At 41.0% G+C, this 22,088-nt stretch overlaps 4 protein-coding genes and 3 pseudogenes across 4 annotated transcripts; 5 read left to right on the top strand and 2 right to left on the bottom strand.

The window, feature by feature from the left end:
• The window catches only part of LOC146330758 (18S ribosomal RNA), a pseudogene marked incomplete at both ends in the record, with an annotated part of 621 nt that extends 295 nt beyond the window's left edge, over nt 1-326 (top strand).
• A 747-nt stretch (nt 327-1,073) lies between these two features.
• Nucleotides 1,074-1,203, top strand: LOC146330757 (5.8S ribosomal RNA; annotated as a pseudogene).
• Nucleotides 1,204-12,855: 11,652 nt separating this feature from the next.
• Nucleotides 12,856-14,067, top strand: LOC146330756 (histone H1 pseudogene; annotated as a pseudogene).
• A 2,157-nt stretch (nt 14,068-16,224) lies between these two features.
• LOC146330755 (histone H2B 3-like) lies at nt 16,225-16,676 on the top strand. Its single transcript, XM_084714275.1, has one exon. It carries the CDS (start codon nt 16,252-16,254, stop codon nt 16,618-16,620), a length of 369 nt encoding a protein of 122 aa, XP_084570401.1. The 5' UTR covers nt 16,225-16,251; the 3' UTR covers nt 16,621-16,676.
• Nucleotides 16,677-18,052: 1,376 nt separating this feature from the next.
• On the bottom strand, nt 18,053-18,464 carry LOC146330754 (histone H4). Its single transcript, XM_084747518.1, has one exon. The coding sequence runs from the start codon at nt 18,398-18,400 to the stop codon at nt 18,089-18,091; it is 312 nt and encodes a 103-aa protein (XP_084603644.1). The 5' UTR covers nt 18,401-18,464; the 3' UTR covers nt 18,053-18,088.
• A 1,320-nt stretch (nt 18,465-19,784) lies between these two features.
• Nucleotides 19,785-20,218, bottom strand: LOC146330753 (histone H2A-like). The gene has a single exon (XM_084747434.1). The coding sequence runs from the start codon at nt 20,216-20,218 to the stop codon at nt 19,835-19,837; it is 384 nt and encodes a 127-aa protein (XP_084603560.1). The 3' UTR covers nt 19,785-19,834.
• Nucleotides 20,219-20,573: 355 nt separating this feature from the next.
• Nucleotides 20,574-21,046, top strand: LOC146330752 (histone H3). The gene has a single exon (XM_084747304.1). The coding sequence runs from the start codon at nt 20,589-20,591 to the stop codon at nt 20,997-20,999; it is 411 nt and encodes a 136-aa protein (XP_084603430.1). The 5' UTR covers nt 20,574-20,588; the 3' UTR covers nt 21,000-21,046.
• Nucleotides 21,047-22,088: the final 1,042 nt, after the last annotated feature.

Genomic DNA, 22,088 nt, shown 5'->3' with positions numbered 1-22,088 from the left:
GTGGCAGCGACGTCTCATTCGAATGTCTGCCCTATCAACTTTCGATGGTACTTTCTGTGCCTACCATGGTGACCACGGGTAATGGGGAATCAGGGTTCGATTCCGGAGAGGGAGCCTGAGAAACGGCTACCACATCCAAGGAAGGCAGCAGGCGCGCAAATTACCCACTCCCAACTCGGGGAGGTAGTGACGAAAAATAACGATACAGGACTCTTTCGAGGCCCTGTAATTGGAATGAGTACACTTTAAATCCTTTAACGAGGATCAATTGGAGGGCAAGTCTGGTGCCAGCAGCCGCAGTAATTCCAGTTCCAATAGAGTATCTTAAAATTGCTGCAGTTAAAAAGCTCGTAGTTGGATCTCGGGATCGAGCTGACGGTCCGCCATGAGGCGAGCTACCGTCTGTTCCAGCCCCTGCCTCTCGGCGCCCCCTCGATGCTCTTAGCTGAGTGTCCCGCGGGGTCCGAACCGTTTACTTTGAAAAAATTAGAGTGTTTAGAGCAGGCCCGGTCGCCTGAATACCGGAGCTAGGAATAATGGAAAGGTCGCGAAAGGGGCTCCAACCCCCCCGGCTGGGTGCTACTTGCCAGCGTGCCGGCTTCCGCCTCGTCCAACACCCTATCGTCTGGGTCCGGAACCCGTCGACCGGAATGCTCGCCTGCCCCCTCCACCTTCCGAACCAGCGCTGCGCCCCCGCTCGGACCGCTCCTAGGGCTGACGGACTCGCCGTGTTGGACACGCGGTCATGGATCGGTGGGGATGGATGCAGCTCCCGTGTCCGCTCGCCCCATCCGGGCCCGAAACCTTTGAACCTCTACCTCCAGCGTGGTGCGACATCTTCGCCCTGGCCGCCCTCCGCGCGCCTCCGGGTACCCAACTCTCCTCTCCCTTCCGTGGTTAGGAGGGGGGTTCAATGTCTCTTATCCTGGTCTGTCCCCCCCGCCGCTCCCAGCGGGTGGCTTAGCGGGATGGAGCACCCAGGAGTTACCTGTCGAACCCTTGTCGAAAACCCTGTCATCTCCGAACTGCAGCCTTAAAAAAAAACAAACCAAAAAAAAAAAAAAAAACTTGACAACTCTTAGTGGTGGATCACTCGGCTCATGCGTCGATGAAGAACGCATCAAGAACTGCGACAACTAATGTGAATTGCAGGACACATTGATCATCGACACTCCTCCCGGGGCTACGCCTGTCTGAGGGTCACTTTGACATCAATCGGAAAGGCGCTCCTCCCGCGCCTTCCGTGGCTGGGGCCGTCGCAGGCATCCGTTGCCTTCGTCCACCTAAGCGCAGATGGCTGGGGAGTCTCGCCCCCCGGTTGCAGTTGCAGCGTGGCCTGTCCGGCCCCCCGCCCTTCCGTCTACCCGTTGGCTCCAGTGCTCCCGTTCCTCTCTCCTTCCTTCTTCCGGGGACCAACCACAGGGAAGGGGCGCCCCGTTGGACCCCGCATGAGTCGGGCACGGCTGCCGGTGGACAGACCCTGTCTGTCCGCGCTGCCCGCGTTACATGTGCGACCTGGTTCCGACAAGAACGCTCCAGTGGGGGTCCGAGGTTCGGGGAATGCCCTCGGTGTTTGGGCGGTCGTGGCGCAGGGGGAACCCACTGGCTTGACGCGGCGCACTCCGTCTCCAGAAGGGTTATCCCCCGGCATCCCAGAGCACGTGAGCCCCTTCCCCTCCCTCTAGGGGGTGGGAGGGCCACGCCACGGTTTTGGACAGAAAAACCTTCATTCGTCTACGACCTCAGATCAGACGAGACAACCCGTTGAATTTAAGCACATTACTAAGCGGAGGGAAAGAAACTAACCAGGATTCCCTCAGTAGCGGCGAGCAAAGAGGGAAGAACCCAGCACCGAATCCCCATCTGATGGGTGGACGTGGGAAATGTGGTGTATGGAATGAGGGCTCACCACCAGCCCATCTCGCCCGCGCCGTTGGGGAGGTGGAGCGCGAGCGCGTACGATAGGACCCGAAAGATGGTGAACTATGCCTGGGCAGGACGAAGCCAGAGGAAACTCTGGTGAAAGCCCATAGCGGTCCCAGAAATGTGGGTGCAGAGCTTGGTTTCAAGTCTCTACCACCTTCCCTTCAAAAGTTATCCCCTGAAAACCTGTTGAGGTATGATAATGACATGTTGGTAGGGTTATCACCTAACACTGATGGCATTACAGAGCCTATGCTAGATCAAAGCACAGGATCTATGACGTCATCACATTCCCTTTGATGACATCACAGCCACCTAACATTTTGATGTGTTCACTTCTGTGTGTGTGTGTGTGTGTGTGTGTGTGTGTGTGCAGACAAATTATGGGGTGCAGAGCCTGTAGAGACTCGATTGTGGTACCTTTGGATCCGGAATGTCCGAAAATGGGGGTCCAGAGCCTGGTTTAAAGTCTGTATCACTTTCCCTTCAAAAGTTAATCCACAAAAACCCATCGAGGTATGCACCAGAGTCCTCCAGGTTCTGGTTGGCCCACTTCCCAACCTCGTAGAGACTCGATGGTGGTACCATTGGAACCGGAATGTCCGCAAATGGGGGTGCAGAGCTTGGTTTCAAGTCTCTACCACCATCCCTTGAAAAGTTATCCCCCGAAAACCTGTCAAGGTATGCACCAGAGTTCTCAAGGTTCTGGTTGACCCACTTCCCGACCTCGTAGAGACTCGATGGTGGTACCGTTGGATCCGGAATGTCCGCAAATGTGGGTGCAGAGCTTGGTTTCAAGTCTCTACCACCTTCCCTTCAAAAGTTATCCCCTGAAAACCTGTTGAGGTATGATAATGACATGTTGGTAGGGTTATCACCTAACAATGATGGCATCACAGAGCCTATGCTAGATCAAAGCACAGGATCTGTGACGTCATCACATTCCCTTTGATGACATCACAGCCACCTAACATTTTGATGTGTTCACTTCTGTGTGTGTGTGTGTGTGTGTGTGTGTGTGTGTGTGTGCAGACAAATTATGGGGTGCAGAGCCTGTAGAGACTCGATTGTGGTACCTTTGGATCCGGAATGTCCGAAAATGGGGGTCCAGAGCCTGGTTTAAAGTCTGTATCACTTTCCCTTCAAAAGTTAATCCACAAAAACCCATCGAGGTATGCACCAGAGTCCTCCAGGTTCTGGTTGGCCCACTTCCCGACCTCGTAGAGACTCGATGGTGGTACCATTGGAACCGGAATGTCCACAAATGGGGGTGCAGAGCTTGGTTTCAAGTCTCTACCACCATCCCTTGAAAAGTTATCCCCCGAAAACCTGTCAAGGTATGCACCAGAGTTCTCAAGGTTCTGGGTGACCCACTTCCCGACCTCGTAGAGACTCGATGGTGGTACCGTTGGATCCGGAATGTTCATAAATGTGGGTGCAGAGCTTGGTTTCAAGTCTCTACCACCTTCCCTTCAAAAGTTATCCCCTGAAAAGCTGTTGAGGTATGATAATAACATGTTGGTAGGGTTATCACCTAACACTGATGGCATCACAGAGCCTATGCTAGATCAAAGCACAGGATCTGTGACGTCATCACATTCCCTTTGATGACATCACAGCCACCTAACATTTTGATGTGTTCACTTCTGTGTGTGTGTGTGTGTGTGTGTGTGTGTGTGTGCAGACAAATTATGGGGGTGCAGAGCCTGTAGAGACTCGATTGTGGTACCTTTGGATCCGGAATGTCCGAAAATGGGGCCTCTACACCAGTGAGTATGAGGAGAATGATGCACTGTTTGAGGGGTTCTGCAGTAAACTGTCTCGGGTCTCTAAGGAGACTAATTCACAGCCTGATCGGTCACTACAGATGGTGGAGCTGCCCACTACTTTGCAGAGTATGTAAGGATGGAGGACTCCCGGCATCGATGGCCTGATTGTTGAATTTTATAAAGCCTTCTGGAACATTTTAGAGACGCTGACATCAAGAGAGACTGGCATGTGCTTCAAGTAGAACCATCTTTGAAGGACTTCTGGAAGTATGCACCACTTTTCTCATTTAGAAGAGCACCTACTATCAAAAATATTATCATGCACAAAAACACGTCATCAATCAAAACCACATGGCTGACAACAACTGGTATGTATGGATGTGGTAACTGTGCCTGCTGCAATAATACAACAAATACAAAATCATTTAATCATCCCCAGGGAGGAAAATTCATATTTGGGAATTTATAAACTGTAAGTCGACCCATGTGGTTTACATGTTATCATGTTCCTGTGGGCTAGAATATGTGGGACAGACCAAACGACCCCTGAAACAACGTATATCTGAGCACAAAACTGCAAACGGTACAGACAATGTGGATTATTCAACTACAAAACATTATGTTGAAGCTAATCACAGTTCAGCCTCTTCATTGAGGTTCTGTGGGATTGAGAAAGTCACGATACCCACTGGAGGAGGAGATATTCTAAAGAAAGTGGCCCAAAGAGAAATGTTCTGCATATACACACTCAACACTATGGCACCAAATGGACTTAATGATGATTTCAGTCTAAAATGTTTTTTGGGTTAGGATTTATTTATTTATTTATTTATTTATTTATTTATTTAATTAATTAATTAATTTCATTTCATTTCATGTATTTATTTATTTAATTTTATTGTTTTCTTTTTCATTTATTGATTTATTATTATTATTATTATTATTATTATTATTATTATGTATTTATTTATTTATTTTTTTATTTTTTTATTTTTCACACGCAAGGCAGAATTTAAAAGTGGCCAGTAATAATGTTCTGTGAAACGTAATGTTATATGGAAGGGAGTTATTTGAGGCATAGATAAAGAAAAGTGATTGGTTCTTAAATAATTGGGTCCCGCCCCCAGCTGTGTTCTTTCTCTGACCTTGTGTATATTATCAAATTGAACCTGCATAGTACTACAAACGCTCTGATGAAGGCTTTGTGCTGAAACGCGTAAGCGTTTGTTTTTGTGATGTGAGACAAATAAATAACTGAAATGTGAGTATTTTGTCCTCACAGACTTGAGATGTGTTCCCTTTTTGATTTTTTCACAGTATGTGCATGTTATAATTGTCACTCCCAATAACAATACAACATATATTAAGATAAACAATTTACATCCTAACTCAACAAAGATTTGAACATTTACATTAATATTTTTATGCACTATAACATAGTAGTAAGCTAGTGTGAGGATTGTAACTACACCGGTCCAAGGAAAATAATGGCCACGCATCATACAGATGTCTTTTTGAGTTTTATTCCATGTCTTTATCCTCCGCAGACACCGTGAAAACTAGAAAAATAAAATACATAAAAAAGAATTTGAAAAATAAATCTCTTATTATTTTAAAGTCTCTCAACAAATGTCCAGCATTTAGACAGGCTCAACAATAGACTTTCACATGAATATCTGATATAGACAGGTCCCGACACGTTAGCATAACAACAGAAAACATATTAAATTGTCCATTCAGGGTCACAAATGTTAGAAACAGATAAAAAACAAATAAATGTAAAATAACAGTTACTGTGTGAACCTCTTGGATCATGTAGAATATTATGTTGAGGCCAAATGTACTTTCTTTTCAACCATGTTGGCGCTCCGCTCTGTAGGCAGCACTTTACTGTTTTTACAGAGAAATTCTTTACAGTGTCAATTTTACATCATTAGAACAAAGTTGTCTCAGTCCTCTGATGTCTTTTGTCTTTTGCTGAGAGGTGCTGCCACCTAGTGAGTTTAAAATGTGTCTACAACTGTTCATTTGATCCAAACCTGTTGTCATCATGACTGATGTTGATGATGTCACTCAAGAACAAATATGTTTGTGTATTAAACTGAATAAAGGTGTGATATTAAGACTAAACCTTTGTCAAAGATGAAATTAATTTCATTCTCAGTGTACAGAGGAGGGAAAAGTGTTACTTCATTGTACTTTTATAAACCAATTTCATCCTACAACACAGACTGATTGAAGCACTAAAGCCTTGTACTTGTTGTACTTATAAAGCCATGAAAGTCAGTCTACTGACTGCTTTGACTGATGTTTTTATATTGACTTTTTATTTGCTCCCAAGTCAGTTTTATACTGCGCTCTGATGGACTGGTGTGTTATTCTAAATGTACCCATATAAAAAAGAGAAAGCTGCACTCACATGTATATAATTCAATACATTTAATCATGTGTCTACAGATCAGATGACAGACAGATGATGACTAAATGTATTAAATCATATATAACTCTCACACACCATAAGAAATAAGAATAGTCTATATCTAAGCAGAACATTCATTTAACTGAATACACAAATGTAATGATGGTCAGATGTACTCGTGCTCTACTGATGGAGCAGTGATATTATACAGCCCTGTGTCCAGCTGAAAACATCAGGCACCCTTATGAAAATACCCACAATTCAAAATACCCGCTCTTAACTTACGCCTTGAACTGTTTTTAATGTGTGATTAATGTTTTGTGTCACAAATATTTTACTTTTACTTTGCTCTTCATTTGTAAAATATGCCTGTGTGCTGTCAGTAGTCTTGTCGATGCTGCGATCGGTGAGATACTACAAATGCCACCCTGTTTATGTGAACATGTTTGTGTCTATATTGGGAAAACTTGGGGTGACTTACAGAGTTGATAACCAGCTTCATGTGACGGCTTCTCCTTGATGGTCTTTGTTAGATTTAGTCGAGTCAGATCACTCAAAGATACCCTGGGTATGTTGAACCTGCTTCGTAGTACAGGCTGCTGCTACATCACAGGATCAAGCTGTTGCACTTGAGGGGACTGAACTCTGAGCTGACAGGACACAACAAGCAAGACTGGAGCAGGATGAGGGGAGGTGGGCTGTGTATCATGATGCTTCAAACACAAACTCAGTCAAAGATGATGGACAATGTTCTCCACATGTGGAACTTCTTCTGTGAAGACGTCCACCATATTATCATCAACACCTTGTCCTTTTTGCTGCTGTTAACATTCAACCTGATGCAAATTAACAAAATGCAATACAGAATTATTTCCTGGCTGTTTAAGTGTAAAAGTTGCTTTATTTTATTTAGTTTTATATTTTATTTGGTTCCATTCTGAATTCAGCATGAAGGAACTACAACTCCCATTTTGTTGTGTAAGCCTGTGTTGTATAATGATAAAAATGACCTTGATACCTTGATGTCAGCGCTGCTCAGCCACTTTTCAAACTCATTTCTCTCCTAAAATGTTTGGAAATGTACCCGAGCTCCATCAAAAATTTCAAATTCAATGGTAAATCAGTCATTTTTATTTATTTATTTATTTTTGGACATACTTTAGTTTTACATTTTCTTTTAAAAAAATGTAAAACTAAAGTATGTGTATATATATATATGTAGCAGTAAAACAGCCAGTGCCGTCAGTGCGGCCAGTTTATGAATGACTCTGAAAATCATGTTACTGATACTGTTCCAGATAGTTAATACTTCAGTAACCTTTCATAGAGTCTAAATAACAGCTGCATCAGTACTCCCTCCTCACGTCCATGTCTTCTTTATTCCATTTAACTCTCTTCAAACACGTATTGCGGAAGCAGAAAAAAGCTCGTCAAGACGTACGTCAAGATACTTCCAGATACTTCAATATTAACATCATGGTCTGATCTTTATGAATGTAAACTAATGTGGAGAGTTCTTCAATCAAAATGAACTCACATTTATTTTTACATGGTAGGACTTCATAAAGTATCACAGCTGTTCTGCTGCGTGCATCTCTCTCTCTCTCTCTCTCTCTCTCTCTCTCTCTCTCTCTCTCTCTCTCTCTTCACTTCCCTGTCGTTTCCTTTCTGTCTGTTGGTTGTTAGAATCAGGACAAAGTGGAATTAGAGCCCAAAGTTCAGTTTGCAACAAGGAAAATCAAAGAGGAACCGAAGTAAGTAACATGTTGTGTCTGTGTGTCAGTCACCTCTGCTCCGTGTCAGGACCATGGACAGCACAGCTGTCAGGCTGCTACACACAACAGCTCACAGAGCATAGTGTTAATTAATGTTCACAAATTATAATGTAATGTGTGAATAAACTCACAACATTGGAATATTTTCTCTATTATTATTATTTGAGGAGCATCATGTTTTAGAGCTGCCCTCAAATGTTCCAGATTAGACTTTCAGGGGAGTTGATGATCTTTTCAGGTGAGCCGAGCTCCTCTTAGCTTCCCCGTAATTAGAAGCATGTTCTTACCTTACCTCTTAATGAAAACCAAGTCCTGTCCAGTCCAACTGCATCTTTTGACCCTCTGAAGCTGTGTGTGTCCTGAGTGTTCTAAAGGCTCCCTGTTATATATGGTTCTAACCAGGTTCTAGAATGTTGATGCGTCATCAGAGGAACATCTTCAAATGAAGTCTGTGACGTCACAGACGCTGACACACACACACACACACACACACACACACACACACACACACACACACACACTTGAGTACAATCAAAAACAAAAAGGGGCAGATATACATTTATTATGTGGTACTTTTCACCTGGATAAAAACAATCCAACATTAAAAGCCTCCCTGGAATTATTTCTCTCTTTCTAATTATAATCTCCTGCCGTCACCATTACTGACTTTTGTTTGAATGAAAGAGGGAGAGCTTATGGCAGGCCGGTTTATCATTTAATAGCTAAATTTGACTATCCGGAATTAACATTATAGATATGAATAATTTCATTTTGACTAGTTGTAATTATATTATGACTAAGTATTTTCATTGAAGATATCTATAACTTCATTCTGACTAGTCAAAAGTACATTTAGAGATATCAGCAATTCAATTTTGACTAGTCAAAACAGAATTGCAGATATTCGAAATGACGTCACTTAAACCGACACTCGACTCGTCACACATCCTAAATGACAATTACACATATCTGTAATTCAGTTTTGACTAGGCGGAATACAAATTAAAGTTATCTCAAACGTAATTATGACTAGTCAGAATTGTTGTGCAAGACGTTGCTCATGCGAGGATTCCCATTCGTTGCTCATTATTATGGCAAGCTTTCCATTGGATACTGGCTCAGTAAACAAAACATTTGAACAGTGTTAGAAGAAGAAATGCACATGAAGAAGAAAACGAACGGGCTTATCGCCAAGGAATTTGTTTGATTGAATAGGAAGCCCTATGGCCATATAAGCCGCTCCTACCACCCACTTGCTCCTGCCTCCCACTTTTACAGATATCTGCAATGTCATTTCGCCTTGTCAAAACTCCAATACAAGATATCTACAATGTAATTCTGACTTGGTAGATTGCAGGTAAAAGATATCTCCAATTCGAATCCCTTCCAAGATATCCACAATCCGATTATAGATATCTACATCTGAATTATGAATATCCATAATCCCAGCTAGAGATATCTACAACATAATTTTGACTAGTCGTAATTCCAACTCAAGATATCTACAATGTAATTCTGGCTAGGTAAAACTCATTTTAAGATATCTCGAAAAACAAAGCAGATATCTTGAATTGAGGGCATTTGGAGATATCTTTAAATGGAATTAGGGATATCTATAATTCATATGTAGATATCTGCAATGCGAGTTGTGGATATCTGCAATTTAATTAAGGATATCTGTAATAACAAACCCCTTACACATGAATGGGGAAAGTGACGTCATTTGTCCTATTAAAAATTACATTGTGGATATCTGAAATGATAATTGTATATAGGAAGAATTACTTTGTGGAAATCTGAAATGTTATTTTTGAATAGGAAAAAATGAATTACAGATATTTGCAATACATATCCAGCCTAGCTATTAAATGTTAACCTTCCTCTTGTGTTAGCTTTCCGTTACTATCTCTTATGTTAACGGGTCGGTTTTGACCCGTGTCTTGAATCAGCCATAAAATACCCTAAAAACAATTATTTATAATCCAGTTTGTTTCTTATCTCTTGTTTACCTTGTTAGGCTTCCCTATCCATGAAAAGTTTGGTTTTAATATTTTTGTTGTGGCCCCTGGGCCTTTCTTTTGACAGCGTACCCCTTGTTTTCAATATAAAAAAACTGTCAAATGAACCTCAAGAGAATTATATAAATAAATAAAAGGTTTTTATGTTACCTGACTGATACTGAGGGGTATTAGAACACATGTCTTAAATGTTCAATTTTTTTTTTTTTTTTTTTTTTTTTTTAATTTTAATATTATTGACTATAGTAACATCTATGGTGTTATGGGTCAATTTTGACCCATATATATTTACATCAAGAAAAAGGCAAAAAACAAGTCTTTTTCTTTTCAAAAATAGAACTTAATACAAATACAAAATGAAAAGTAGAACTGGTGTCCATCCATCCATTTTCTGTAACCACTTATTCCCAAAGGGTCATGGGGGCCTGGAGTCTATCCCAGCTGACACTGGGTGAGGGTTCACCCTGGACAAGTCATGAGTTCATCGCAGGACTGACACCGACAGACAACCACTCACACCTTTGGGCAATTTAGAGTCACCAATTAACTTAGCATGCATGTCTTTGGACTGTGGGAGGAAGCTGGAGAACCTGGAGAGAACCCACACAGACACGGGGAGAACATGCAAACTCTGCACAGAAAGGCCCTGCCCCAGCCAGCTGGGGGATTCAAACTCAGGACCTTCTTGCCGCAGAACTAGTAATAATACAAAATGTAGATTTGCAAGGTCAAACAAACAACAACCAATCAAGCAAATCAAAGCAACAGAAATCAAGTACTAGTTCCATAAAAACTCTATGTGCAAGAACATGCATGTGTATTTGTGTATTTTTAGATGCATGTGTGGCAAAAAGTGATACTAGTGTGTTCTTTGAGAGCTATTTTTTGCAGAAGAGGCACAATTCATTTGTACTAGGTACATAAAAAGTCTCTCTGTGCAACAACATGCATGTGTATGCGTGTGTTTAGATGCATGTGTGGCAAAAAGTGACACTTTAAGTGTGTTCTTTGCAGAGATATTTTTTGCAGGTGAAGCACAATGTGTTTGTCTTTCTGTCCTTATAGTAAATCTTCTCATTGTTGCATGCTGTAAACTGGAGATGTGTACTCTGCAAGTCACCAACCCTAAAGTAAATTGGCCTTATGTACCTGGACATGTCCGTCTTTGTTTGGTCAAACAGGCAAAGAGAGAAGCCCCTAACTGAAGCTCAAGTAGTTGGAGGAACAGCTGGCTGTGGGCTGTTGGCTGATAGTTTGTTTATGATTTCAGTTTTGGCACTTATTATTGTTTTTATAATCTTATATTATAACTGGGTCGAAACCGACCCTAACAACACAAAGGTCATAATTTTAACAAGAGCATTTTATAATTTATTATTATTATTATTATTATTACTATTATTATTATTATTATTATTATTATTATTATTATTAGTAGTAGTAGTAGTATTTAAATAGAAGTTCCTGACAAAGTCAAAAAGTCTTGATGCAATAAACAAAATTTATGTAGTACTTTTATGCATTTAAAATAAAAAACGAGTCGGTCAGCTTGCCATAGTTGTGTGTCTCATTCAGATGGTAGATCCGCAAGTTAGTGTCTTAATGATGAGAGGTGTTTGATTGTTAAGTGATGAATTCAAGCGCTCTGTGTCCTCGGCCCATAAGAGCAACACAACACAACACACACAAACACACACCCTGCATGAACAGTAAATGTGAAAAATAATATTACACGTGCCATTACTATTTTATTTTGCTATCAAATACTTTTATTAGTGTATGGCTATATTACAAGGGCATTTTTCTTGCTGCTGCGATGATTTTTTATTTTTTAAATATGTAGTTAGGGAAACCTACTGCGTTAATTAGAATGCTTCACAAATATTGTTACAACACCACTTAGGAACCTCTGAGAATATGTAATAATACTTGATATAAACAACAAAAGAAAAATTTCACTGCTGGGACTTAACACATCTGTCAGAAAAAACATTTTCAGATAATTATTATTATTGCTATATAACAATAGTAATAATAATAATAATAATATTATTATTATTATTATTATTATTATTATTATTATTATTATTATTATTATTATTATTATTATTATTAATTATTATTATTGTTGTTGTTATATTAATAATAACAATAATAATAATAATAATAATAATAATAATAATAATAATAATAGAAGAGTGAAGAGTGTCTTCAGAGAGAGTGAGGTGGCTCTTAAAAGTATTAATGGTTTAAGTTTAGTCAACAACGTTCACTTTGAAAATGGATATTATTTTATGTCAGAAATAATCAAAGTCAACATTGTTCAACAATGTTGTTTGTCACATGTCATTTCTAACACATGTGGTCTTTTCCATCACATAATATCATCTCCATGACAACACATATTTTGAAGCAAAATTCATAAGAATTAACACAATAGTCTGAAATTTTTCTGTGGTTTTTAAAATTGAGCAGCCAATATTACAAAAAAATCACACACACACACACACACACACACACACACACACACACACACACACACACACACACACACTAACCTGCGGAGGTGAAGGTGTTTTTATTAGTTTGTGACTAAACACTAAAGATGAATAGTGACATTAATGTCATTTTAATCATCTTTATTTATAGAGCTCTTTTCAAAGTCCACATTACAAAGTGCTTCACAAAGGCAGCAAAAGAAAACAGACAGGTTGGAAAGTCAGCAGGTTTTTAATGGAAACACAAAACATGATGTGAAAACAAACAAACAAACAAAACAATACAGTATAATACAGCTGTTGTGTGAGAATTAAAGAAGTTTTGTAACATTCAGGATTCATCAGTGTGACTGTTACATTTAAAAACATGTTTTTGTTCATTAACAGTAGAACTTAACAGCTGATTGAAATGAAAAGTCGTCCTCAGTGAGCAGCTCTGATACAAGTCTGGCACCAGAAGCCTCGGCCATCATCAGTGTGTTTGCTGCTACCAGAATAACTTGACTTTCTTACAAAGTGATGATCAACAGATGCTTGTTTTTACTTGGAGTCTGTGAACAAACACGTGGAGCAGCTGAAAACGGCTTTTGATGGAGCTCGGATGGATTTTCAAACATTTTAGGAGAGAAATGAGTGAGAAAAGTGTCTGAGCAGCGCTGGACGCGGCGGTGAATGTGTGAGTTTTAGAGGCTCCTCAAAGAAAAAGCAGAGAGCATCAGAGCTCTGCATGACGTCAATATGAAGAGACACAAGTCCACTATCGACTCCTTCACTGTCAGTCTTCAGAACTTGTCCCACATTTAGTCTGGACTCTTTTATCGATGAAGAGAAAACACAAGTGACACGACATTCACACCGCTCAGAGGAGCCACGGGCACCTGGACTGAGTCTCCACGGTTCTCATGGTGTGTTTAAGTGCAGCCTCCGGCTCTGGACTCTTCATAGTCCAGTCAGACTCGTGTTGTCGTGATCAGGATCAGATCATTGAGAGAGAAAATGGCAGAAGTAGCTCCAGCTCCAGCCGCCGCCGCTCCGGCTAAAGCAGCCAAGAAGAAGACTCCCAAACCGAAGAGGACTGGTCCCAGCGTCAGTGAACTCATCGTCAAAGCTGTGGCCGCATCCAAGGAGCGGAGCGGCGTGTCCGCGGCCGCCCTCAAGAAGACTCTGGCTGCCGGAGGCTACGATGTGGACAAGAACAAGGCCCGCGTCAAGACCGCCATCAAGAAGCTGGTGGTTAAGGGAACTCTGGTCCAGACCAAGGGGACCGGGGCCTCCGGCTCCTTCAAGATGAGCAAGAAGGCGGCTGAGCCGAAAAAAGTCAAGAAGCCTGCAGCCAAGAAACCCGCTGCTAAAGCCAAGAAGGCCGCAGCCAAGAAACCCGCGGCGGCTAAAAAACCCAAGACCGTAAAGAAGACAGCAGCCGCTAAGAAGTCTCCGGCGAAGGCCAAGAAACCCGCGGCGGCCAAGAAAGCAGCCAAGAGCCCCAAGAAGGCCACCAAGAGCCCCAAAAAGGCCACCAAGAGCCCCAAGAAGGCCCCCGCAGCCAAGAAAGCCCCCGCTAAGAAGGCTGCCAAGCCTAAAGTCAAGAAGGCAGCACCCAAGAAGAAGTGAGCTGTCATCACTTTAAACAAACTTTCACACAAAAGGCTCTTCTAAGAGCCACCACGTCATCATTAAAGAGCCTCTTCCTCTTTTTATTGTCCTTATTAACAACAAACATATTATATATTCATTATACGACTTAACGTTTAAAAGGACGTTAAAGTCATCCATTGTTTTCATGCGCGCGGGAACGTAGGTTAAACGGGGTGTTGCCCTGGAAACAAGAGCAAGGGAGTTTCGGGGCGCGCGCGTATTAATCAATTCACTTGTCTCCACTTAACATTCATGTCTTGTTATAAACAGTTATAGTGCATTATTCAGGTAAATATTTACTGAACCTCGTGATGAAATGATACTACAGCAGAATAAATAACACGATCAAGACTCAAAGTCACAACATTTCGGTCTAACATATATGAACTCATTACAATTGTGGTCTTTAATTCAACATCTTCTCACTCGTGACTGGATTATCTACTCTACTTTGATCCCACGGAAGTTTGTCCGTCATGACGCACTCAAAGTTCACCAGAGAAAACGTCCTGCTGTCTCTTCCCCGCACTTTCTAATATGAATACACTCGCTGAAATATTATTCCAGAAACAGATGATTAGTTTGCTTTAATGACTTTTCTGGATGTTTTCAACATCCAATAGTCACCATGTTTTCCCTCTGTCATTTTGTCCATAATGAATTACCGTCTGCAGTCAAGTCACTGCAGCGCTTTAAATAAAATAAAAATAAAGATTTAAATGTGCTCTATTTTCTTGCCTCTTTATTTCAGAAATGAAGTTCAGGTCAGCAAAATAACGAACAAGCGCAGGAGAGGAAATGAAGTCAGTGTACCTTAACAGACACCAGAGTGGAACCCTGAGATTCTCTCAACAAATTAACAACATTTTGAATTTACAGAAGAAAATCAACAGTGAGTCAAATTCACTATAAATCTGCCTGGAGAAATACAGAGGAAGAATAAACAACATGTAGACCTTCAGACAAACAGCTGTCGACTCTTTCAAAAACACTTCTACAACTACACAAAAAATAACTAACAAGGAAAAGAACTCGGTGCATTTTAGCAGCAACCAGAATAGACACCCGAATTTCATTTCAACAAATTAAGAAAACGTTACAGGATAAAATCCGTCAGGAGTCAAATTCATCAAAATGCGGCAGAGGAAGGAAAATATTTTTAATGACGTTTTTTTTTCGAGTAGGGGAGAGTTGGGCATCTTGTCACATGGCTACGTTGACACAAGTTATATCTCCAAAACCACCGCTGACAAGTCATTTTTCTCTTGATGTGCAATAAATGTGATCTGAGGTGAGAACAATTTTAAGAGTTTTCAATCAAATAAAAAGGAAAAAACAACAACTAAAATGAAATATTTAGGTAATAAACCTTTCATAAATCAGTACATCAATGATATTGTTTTTTATACAGTATAGTGCATTTAGTGCATATAGTGTGTATTTTGATACCTAAATTCAAGTCATATATTAAAGTTACTTTGTGATGTAGCGAGCAACAACACATGTAACTCTGAGGCAAGTTGTCTCAGTGACTTTGCTGCAAATGGTTACATGTCACAATTTTCCCCAGTGTGCAGATCTGACCACAGCCCTGAAGAAACTGACTCTGTTAGCTGCTACAGTTGATTATTATTAGTTTTAATCATATTCACTTACTGAAAATATCAGTGAGTTTAAGTCACATTTTAGTCTCTTGTTTTTCATGCTTTAGTTGTAACTTTTTTGATGCTTTTTGTTCAAAACTGTTTATTCTTCATTCTTAAAAATAAAGTTCTTTTTATACACATGGATCTTAAATCAGCAAACTTCCCATCCTTCCTAACATCTATCACCAGCTCATGTTTCAACCCACCCCAGCGGTGGGGCAGGTTGTAAGAATGGACCTGTTCATATGTCACATTGACACATTAACACACAATATATATATATAGCACTGACAACCACCGACTTACTGACGCTCAAACAAAAAGTGTCACCAACAACCCCGGTCTCCCCTATTATGTACAAATACATGCATCGGTGATGACAGGATGCTTCTTTACTTCTGGAGGGGCTTTAGAGGGTCTCTCTATTCCTGCACATGCGCAGTCTCGAGCACAAGTCAGCCAATCCTGTGTGAGTAACAGCCCACTACTCTTCACCTCATGCACATACATATAGAGCCTCTTGATCGCTCTCAAGTCACTCGTTTGACCAGTTTGGTTGGAAACGAAAATGCCTGAACCAGCGAAAGCACCGAAGAAGGGCTCAAAGAAAGCCGTCTCTAAAGCCACCAAGAGCGGCAAGAAGAGGAAGAGGACCAGGAAGGAGAGCTACGCCATCTACGTGTACAAGGTTCTGAAGCAGGTCCACCCCGACACCGGCATCTCCTCCAAGGCCATGGGCATCATGAACTCGTTTGTGAGCGACATCTTTGAGCGCATCGCCGGTGAGGCCTCCCGTCTGGCTCACTACAACAAGCGCTCCACCATCACCTCCAGGGAGATCCAGACCGCCGTCCGCCTGCTGCTGCCCGGTGAGCTGGCCAAGCACGCCGTGTCTGAGGGAACAAAGGCTGTGACCAAGTACACCAGCTCCAAGTAAACCCGCTACACTCACTCACTCACTCCAACAACACAAAGGTCCTTTTCAGGACCACACAACACTTCAACTGAGAGCGGAGCTCCTGATTCTTTCGTGATTTCATCACATGTTGGATTTAATTTTAAACAAGTTGACTATGAGGGATTTAACGATTATTATTATACCAGTTGTAGTCTTCTTGGAAGGTTTTTATTTCTAAACCTTTCAACCTTGGTTGAACTAATAAATTTCGTTCCAATAAAACCTTAACTCATTATCTTTTCAATAATTGATATTACCATTCTAATTTTTTTCTAAGTGATCAAAGAAAATGTTGATTGAAATCATCTAGTCTACATGAACACTGAATAAAAACTCTGTGGTGGTACTTGAGGCAGAGGAGAGGTAAGGAAAAGCTTAATGCCTCAGATTTACTTTCCTACTAAACTTTACTTTACTACTAAACTTTACTGCTACAGTTTTCAAAATCTAAGAAAACTATTTTTTTTATATATTTTTTTAAATGAACTTTCGTGTCTTCATCACGTTTTTCTTCAAGTTTGTAGAGTTTTGGAAGAAGTCAAACATTACAACCTAAACTGAACAAATAAATCCCATTGGCTCTGGCTCACAACATTTCTTCACTTTGTCACAACAGATTTTTACCCACCATTAATTTTCACAGCATAATCACCATTTCACACAGTGAAAATAATTATTGGTTGCCTCGCAATATTGTAATTACTCTTAAATTTAAATAATATAATAAAATTTAAATATTACATAAAAACTTAACTAACTTTAAATGTAATTCATATAATTAATCTAATTTATATATCGATCTAATTTGCAATGTCTTAAACATTTACATTAATACATTATTAAAATAATTTTTCTTAAAATACTACCCTTTTCTGCTACAAGGAACACTGAATTTTTATTAAATTCAGATTTTGTGGTGGTACTTTAGGCCAAGGAGAGTAAAGGAAGAAGCACCCTTGAGGACCCCACTTTACACACATTAAATAAAACATTTTGCGTTTTCAAAATCTGAGATAACGTCATAATAACAATAGTTTTATTCAGCTGAGTTTATTAATTCAGTGTATAACACTATAAAACCTACTTTGTTCATTAATCATACCATATTTTGCAATATTGTAAATTGAAATCCCTTGAATATAGACGGAATAAAAATGATGTAGGAATATTGTTTATCAAATTTACCAACATCCATATCGTCTACACAAATACTGACAAAATAAAATGTTTGTGATCCAAAAGAGTAAAGCAGCTTAGTGCCCCATACCAGATTTATTACTACTTCACATATATCTTTAAATTTCTCATTTTAAACATTTGAGATAACATTAAATGATAGTTTAAAAAGATAAGAGTACTGATAAAGGACTTGAGCTCTTGACAGAGTGAGTGTGTGGTCCTTAAAAGGACCTTTGTTTTTTTTCTCTAAAGACACAGAATGAGCGCTTTAACCTCCGAAGCCGTACAGAGTGCGTCCCTGTCTCTTCAGAGCATACACCACATCCATGGCGGTCACCGTCTTTCTCTTGGCGTGCTCGGTGTAGGTGACGGCATCACGGATGACGTTCTCCAGGAAGACCTTCAACACACCGCGGGTCTCCTCGTAGATCAGACCGGAGATGCGCTTCACTCCACCACGGCGAGCCAGACGGCGGATAGCGGGCTTGGTGATTCCCTGGATGTTATCACGGAGAACTTTACGGTGACGCTTAGCGCCTCCTTTACCCAGTCCTTTTCCTCCCTTTCCTCTGCCAGACATTTCGTTCGCTTTTTCTTTCACAGACTGAATCGAGTCTGCTGCTTGAGGACAGACAGTCTGTATTTCTAGACTTTCTGAGGACCTGATAGAGAGCAGATGGAGGGAGTTTCACTGGGCGGTCACTCAGTGGTCATTCCTACATTTTTAACAGCTGAAAGTGAAAATTGTTCCTTTTGATTTTCTTGGTTAGAAAATTATTACATTTTAAAAGAGAATATTGTCCAGATGAAGTGACAGTGACACTGATACTGACTGTGGTTTTACTTCATTTTTACTGATAATCTACAGTTACCTACAATAAGCAGCTTAAATATTATTCATAGTAAAATCAGACTTAGTGAAGTTCTTTAAAATACTACATTTATCATTTAGTGTTTCATGATTTAACATTTAATTCCACACACAGCAGTTATAAATGATCCATAGGTGGTGATATACTGACATTAATAAACATTTAAAGTTAAAACTTCTTCATTCAAAAAAGACAAAAAACAAACAACAAAGAAAAGGAAAACAACAAGAAAATACATCAAGCCAAAATTCAAGTTTATAAAAAGCCATCACAGCTCCTGAACAAAATGTAAATATCCCATCTGAAGTATTAATCATTATTATTTTTAAAAAAAGATGTGATAAATGAATATGATAATTACATTTAGATTAAAGTCCATTTCACTAAAATGGGCGGATTTTATTAGATCAATATTCAATGTTAAAATGATGCAGGGTTGAATGTCTTTGGGACAAAGGAGATATTGCAAACATCAAACGTTAAAGGCCACTTTTTATGTCATTAAAAAAAAGAACTGATTTACCATTAAATGTTTGTAGGTTTATTTTAGTGTCAAGTAAGTGTGACAAAAATAAAATATGTGAAATGTTGCGTTTCAAAGCGCTTTTCAAAAGAAAGTTACAAAGTGATTTACATGGTAGAGCAGAGAGTGAAAAGTTTCTTCATGTTGTGTTGTTCAACATGTTGTGAGTGATGACTGTATTATCTACTGTACTTTAACTCCGCGTCATGACGCACTGACAGTTGTGGACTGTAATGTAGTTTCCCTCAGAGAAAACGTGTTGTTGTCTGTTGTGTTTGATTTGTCATTTTAGTAATAATTGTAACAGTTGGTGTTTTCACTGACTGGACTGTTAAATGACGGATAGTTGGCGTTACTTGATCGATGGCGGAGAGAACAGCCGCTACTGCGAGAGGAAATGAAAAGAAAGTTGTTGTAAACTCCTGCAGCTTAATGAAGATGATGTGTGGTGAAAAGCCACTGTGGTTGTAAATGATTTTCAGAGTTCCACAACATTAGTAAGACATGGTGAGAGTTCCAGTGTGTTTGTGTGCATGAGACATAAGACAGAGCTCTTTATGAGGAGAGTGTGTGGCTCTGAAAAGAGCCGTTTTGGGGTCTGGTTGAGGATCCAGCAGCTTTACTTCTTGGCGGGCTTCTCGGTCTTCTTGGGCAGCAGAACAGCCTGGATGTTGGGCAGCACGCCGCCCTGAGCGATGGTGACTCCACCCAGGAGTTTGTTGAGCTCCTCGTCGTTGCGGACAGCCAGCTGCAGGTGACGGGGGATGATACGGGTCTTCTTGTTGTCGCGGGCAGCGTTTCCAGCCAACTCCAGGATCTCAGCGGTCAGGTACTCCAGCACGGCCGCCAGGTAGACGGGGGCGCCGGCACCCACACGCTCCGCATAGTTGCCCTTCCTCAGCAGCCTGTGAACACGGCCGACTGGGAACTGGAGCCCAGCACGAGAGGAGCGGGTCTTTGCCTTAGCTCTGGCTTTACCACCGGTCTTTCCTCGTCCGCTCATTTTGTTAGATGCTTTCCGAAGTCGAGACTAACAGAAACTGAAGACCAGATAGTCAAACCCCAATTATATGCTCAGGGAGCGCGCGCGGACGGGGTCTGGGGTCCGTCAGACCAACCACAGCAGAGCCTCCAGCAGAGGTCGACCGCTCTGGATTGTGGCGGACTTTTTGAACACATTTCTCTCCAATCAGCAGCGGAGATTCGGGCAGTGGGTCGCTCCTCCTGTCGGTGCTGAGCTCCAAGAGGAGCCTCTCACCAATCAGGAGGCGGAGGTCTGAAGCAGCGTCATGATCCCAGCCGGTCCCACAGTTTAAGAGCAGCGTGTCTCGTGTCTTTACTTTTCATACTTCTGTCGAGAGAAAGAAGGAACGATGGCAAGAACCAAGCAGACCGCTCGTAAATCCACCGGAGGCAAAGCTCCCAGGAAGCAGCTGGCCACCAAGGCTGCCCGTAAGAGCGCACCGGCCACCGGCGGCGTCAAGAAGCCTCATCGTTACAGGCCCGGTACCGTGGCTCTGAGAGAGATCCGTCGCTACCAGAAATCCACCGAGCTGCTCATCCGCAAGCTGCCCTTCCAGCGCCTGGTCAGAGAGATCGCTCAGGATTTCAAGACCGACCTGCGCTTCCAGAGCTCCGCTGTCATGGCTCTGCAGGAGGCCAGCGAGGCTTACCTGGTCGGACTCTTTGAGGACACCAACCTGTGCGCCATCCACGCCAAGAGAGTCACCATCATGCCCAAAGACATCCAGCTGGCCCGTCGCATCCGCGGAGAGAGAGCTTAAACTATCTGCTGCTGCTCCACAAACACAACGGCTCTTTTAAGAGCCACCTCACTCTCTCTGAAGACACTCTTCCTCTGCTGCTCCGAGCTTTAACACCTTCAATTACTTCAATTATAACTCCCCCCAAAAGAAAATATCACTATTATAATAATAATAATAATAATAATAATAATAATAATAATAATAATAATAATAATAAATTATCTGAAAATGTTTTTCCGACAAATGTGTTTAGTCCCCGCAGTGAAATTTTTCATTTGTTGGTTATATCATATTATTACATATTCACAGAAATTACTAAGTGGTGTTTTAACTATTTGTGAAACATTCTAATTAACACAGTAGGTTTCCCTACCTACAAATTTAGAAAATAAAACATCATTGCAGCAACAGGAAAAATGTCCTTGTAATATAGCCATACACTAATGAAAGTATTTGACAGCAAAATAAAATAGTAATGGCATGTGCTATATTATTTTTCAGATTTAATGTTAGACACGTGTATATGTTTTGTTGTGTTGCTCTTACGGGTCGAGGTCACGGAGCGCTTTAATTCATCACTTAACAATCACAGAGTGTCATCAATTCAAACACCTCTCATCATTAAGACACTAACTTGTGGATCTACCATCTGAATGAGACACACAACACCACGTCTGACACCTGCGTGTAGAAATACTTCACATTATTTAACAAGGAAGATGCAAATTGTGCGCTGGAGGGACAAAATCCTCTGGACTGAGGTTTGCTGTCACATGTCCTCACTCTGTCTCTCTGAAGACACTCTTCCTCTGCTGTTTGTCTTCATTTATTTAGTACATTTCATTAGCAGTGGATGTTGATGTGCAGCTTGTCATCGGAAACTAGAAGCAGGTTTATTCTTTGCAAATAACAGGCTGATTGTCACATGGAAGAAAGTGAGTTAAAATCGACAACATTTTGTCACGATACAAATTTCAGTCATTTTAAATTCACTTTCTTGTTTCACTTCCGGTCTTACACGCGGGATCAAATTTTCATCGGGCTGCTTCTCTGGATACACGAGACGCGTGTAAAGATAAAGATCAGCGCGCGCCTGTTTATATTAGA

Source organism: Lutjanus erythropterus, chromosome 3 (assembly GCF_056507025.1).
Source record: "Lutjanus erythropterus isolate fLutEry1 chromosome 3, fLutEry1.hap2, whole genome shotgun sequence".
In the NCBI taxonomy this organism is placed as follows: domain Eukaryota; kingdom Metazoa; phylum Chordata; class Actinopteri; order Lutjaniformes; family Lutjanidae; genus Lutjanus; species Lutjanus erythropterus.
The sequence above is the reverse complement of the archived record's forward strand: the minus strand, read 5'-3'. Positions and strand labels throughout refer to the sequence as shown.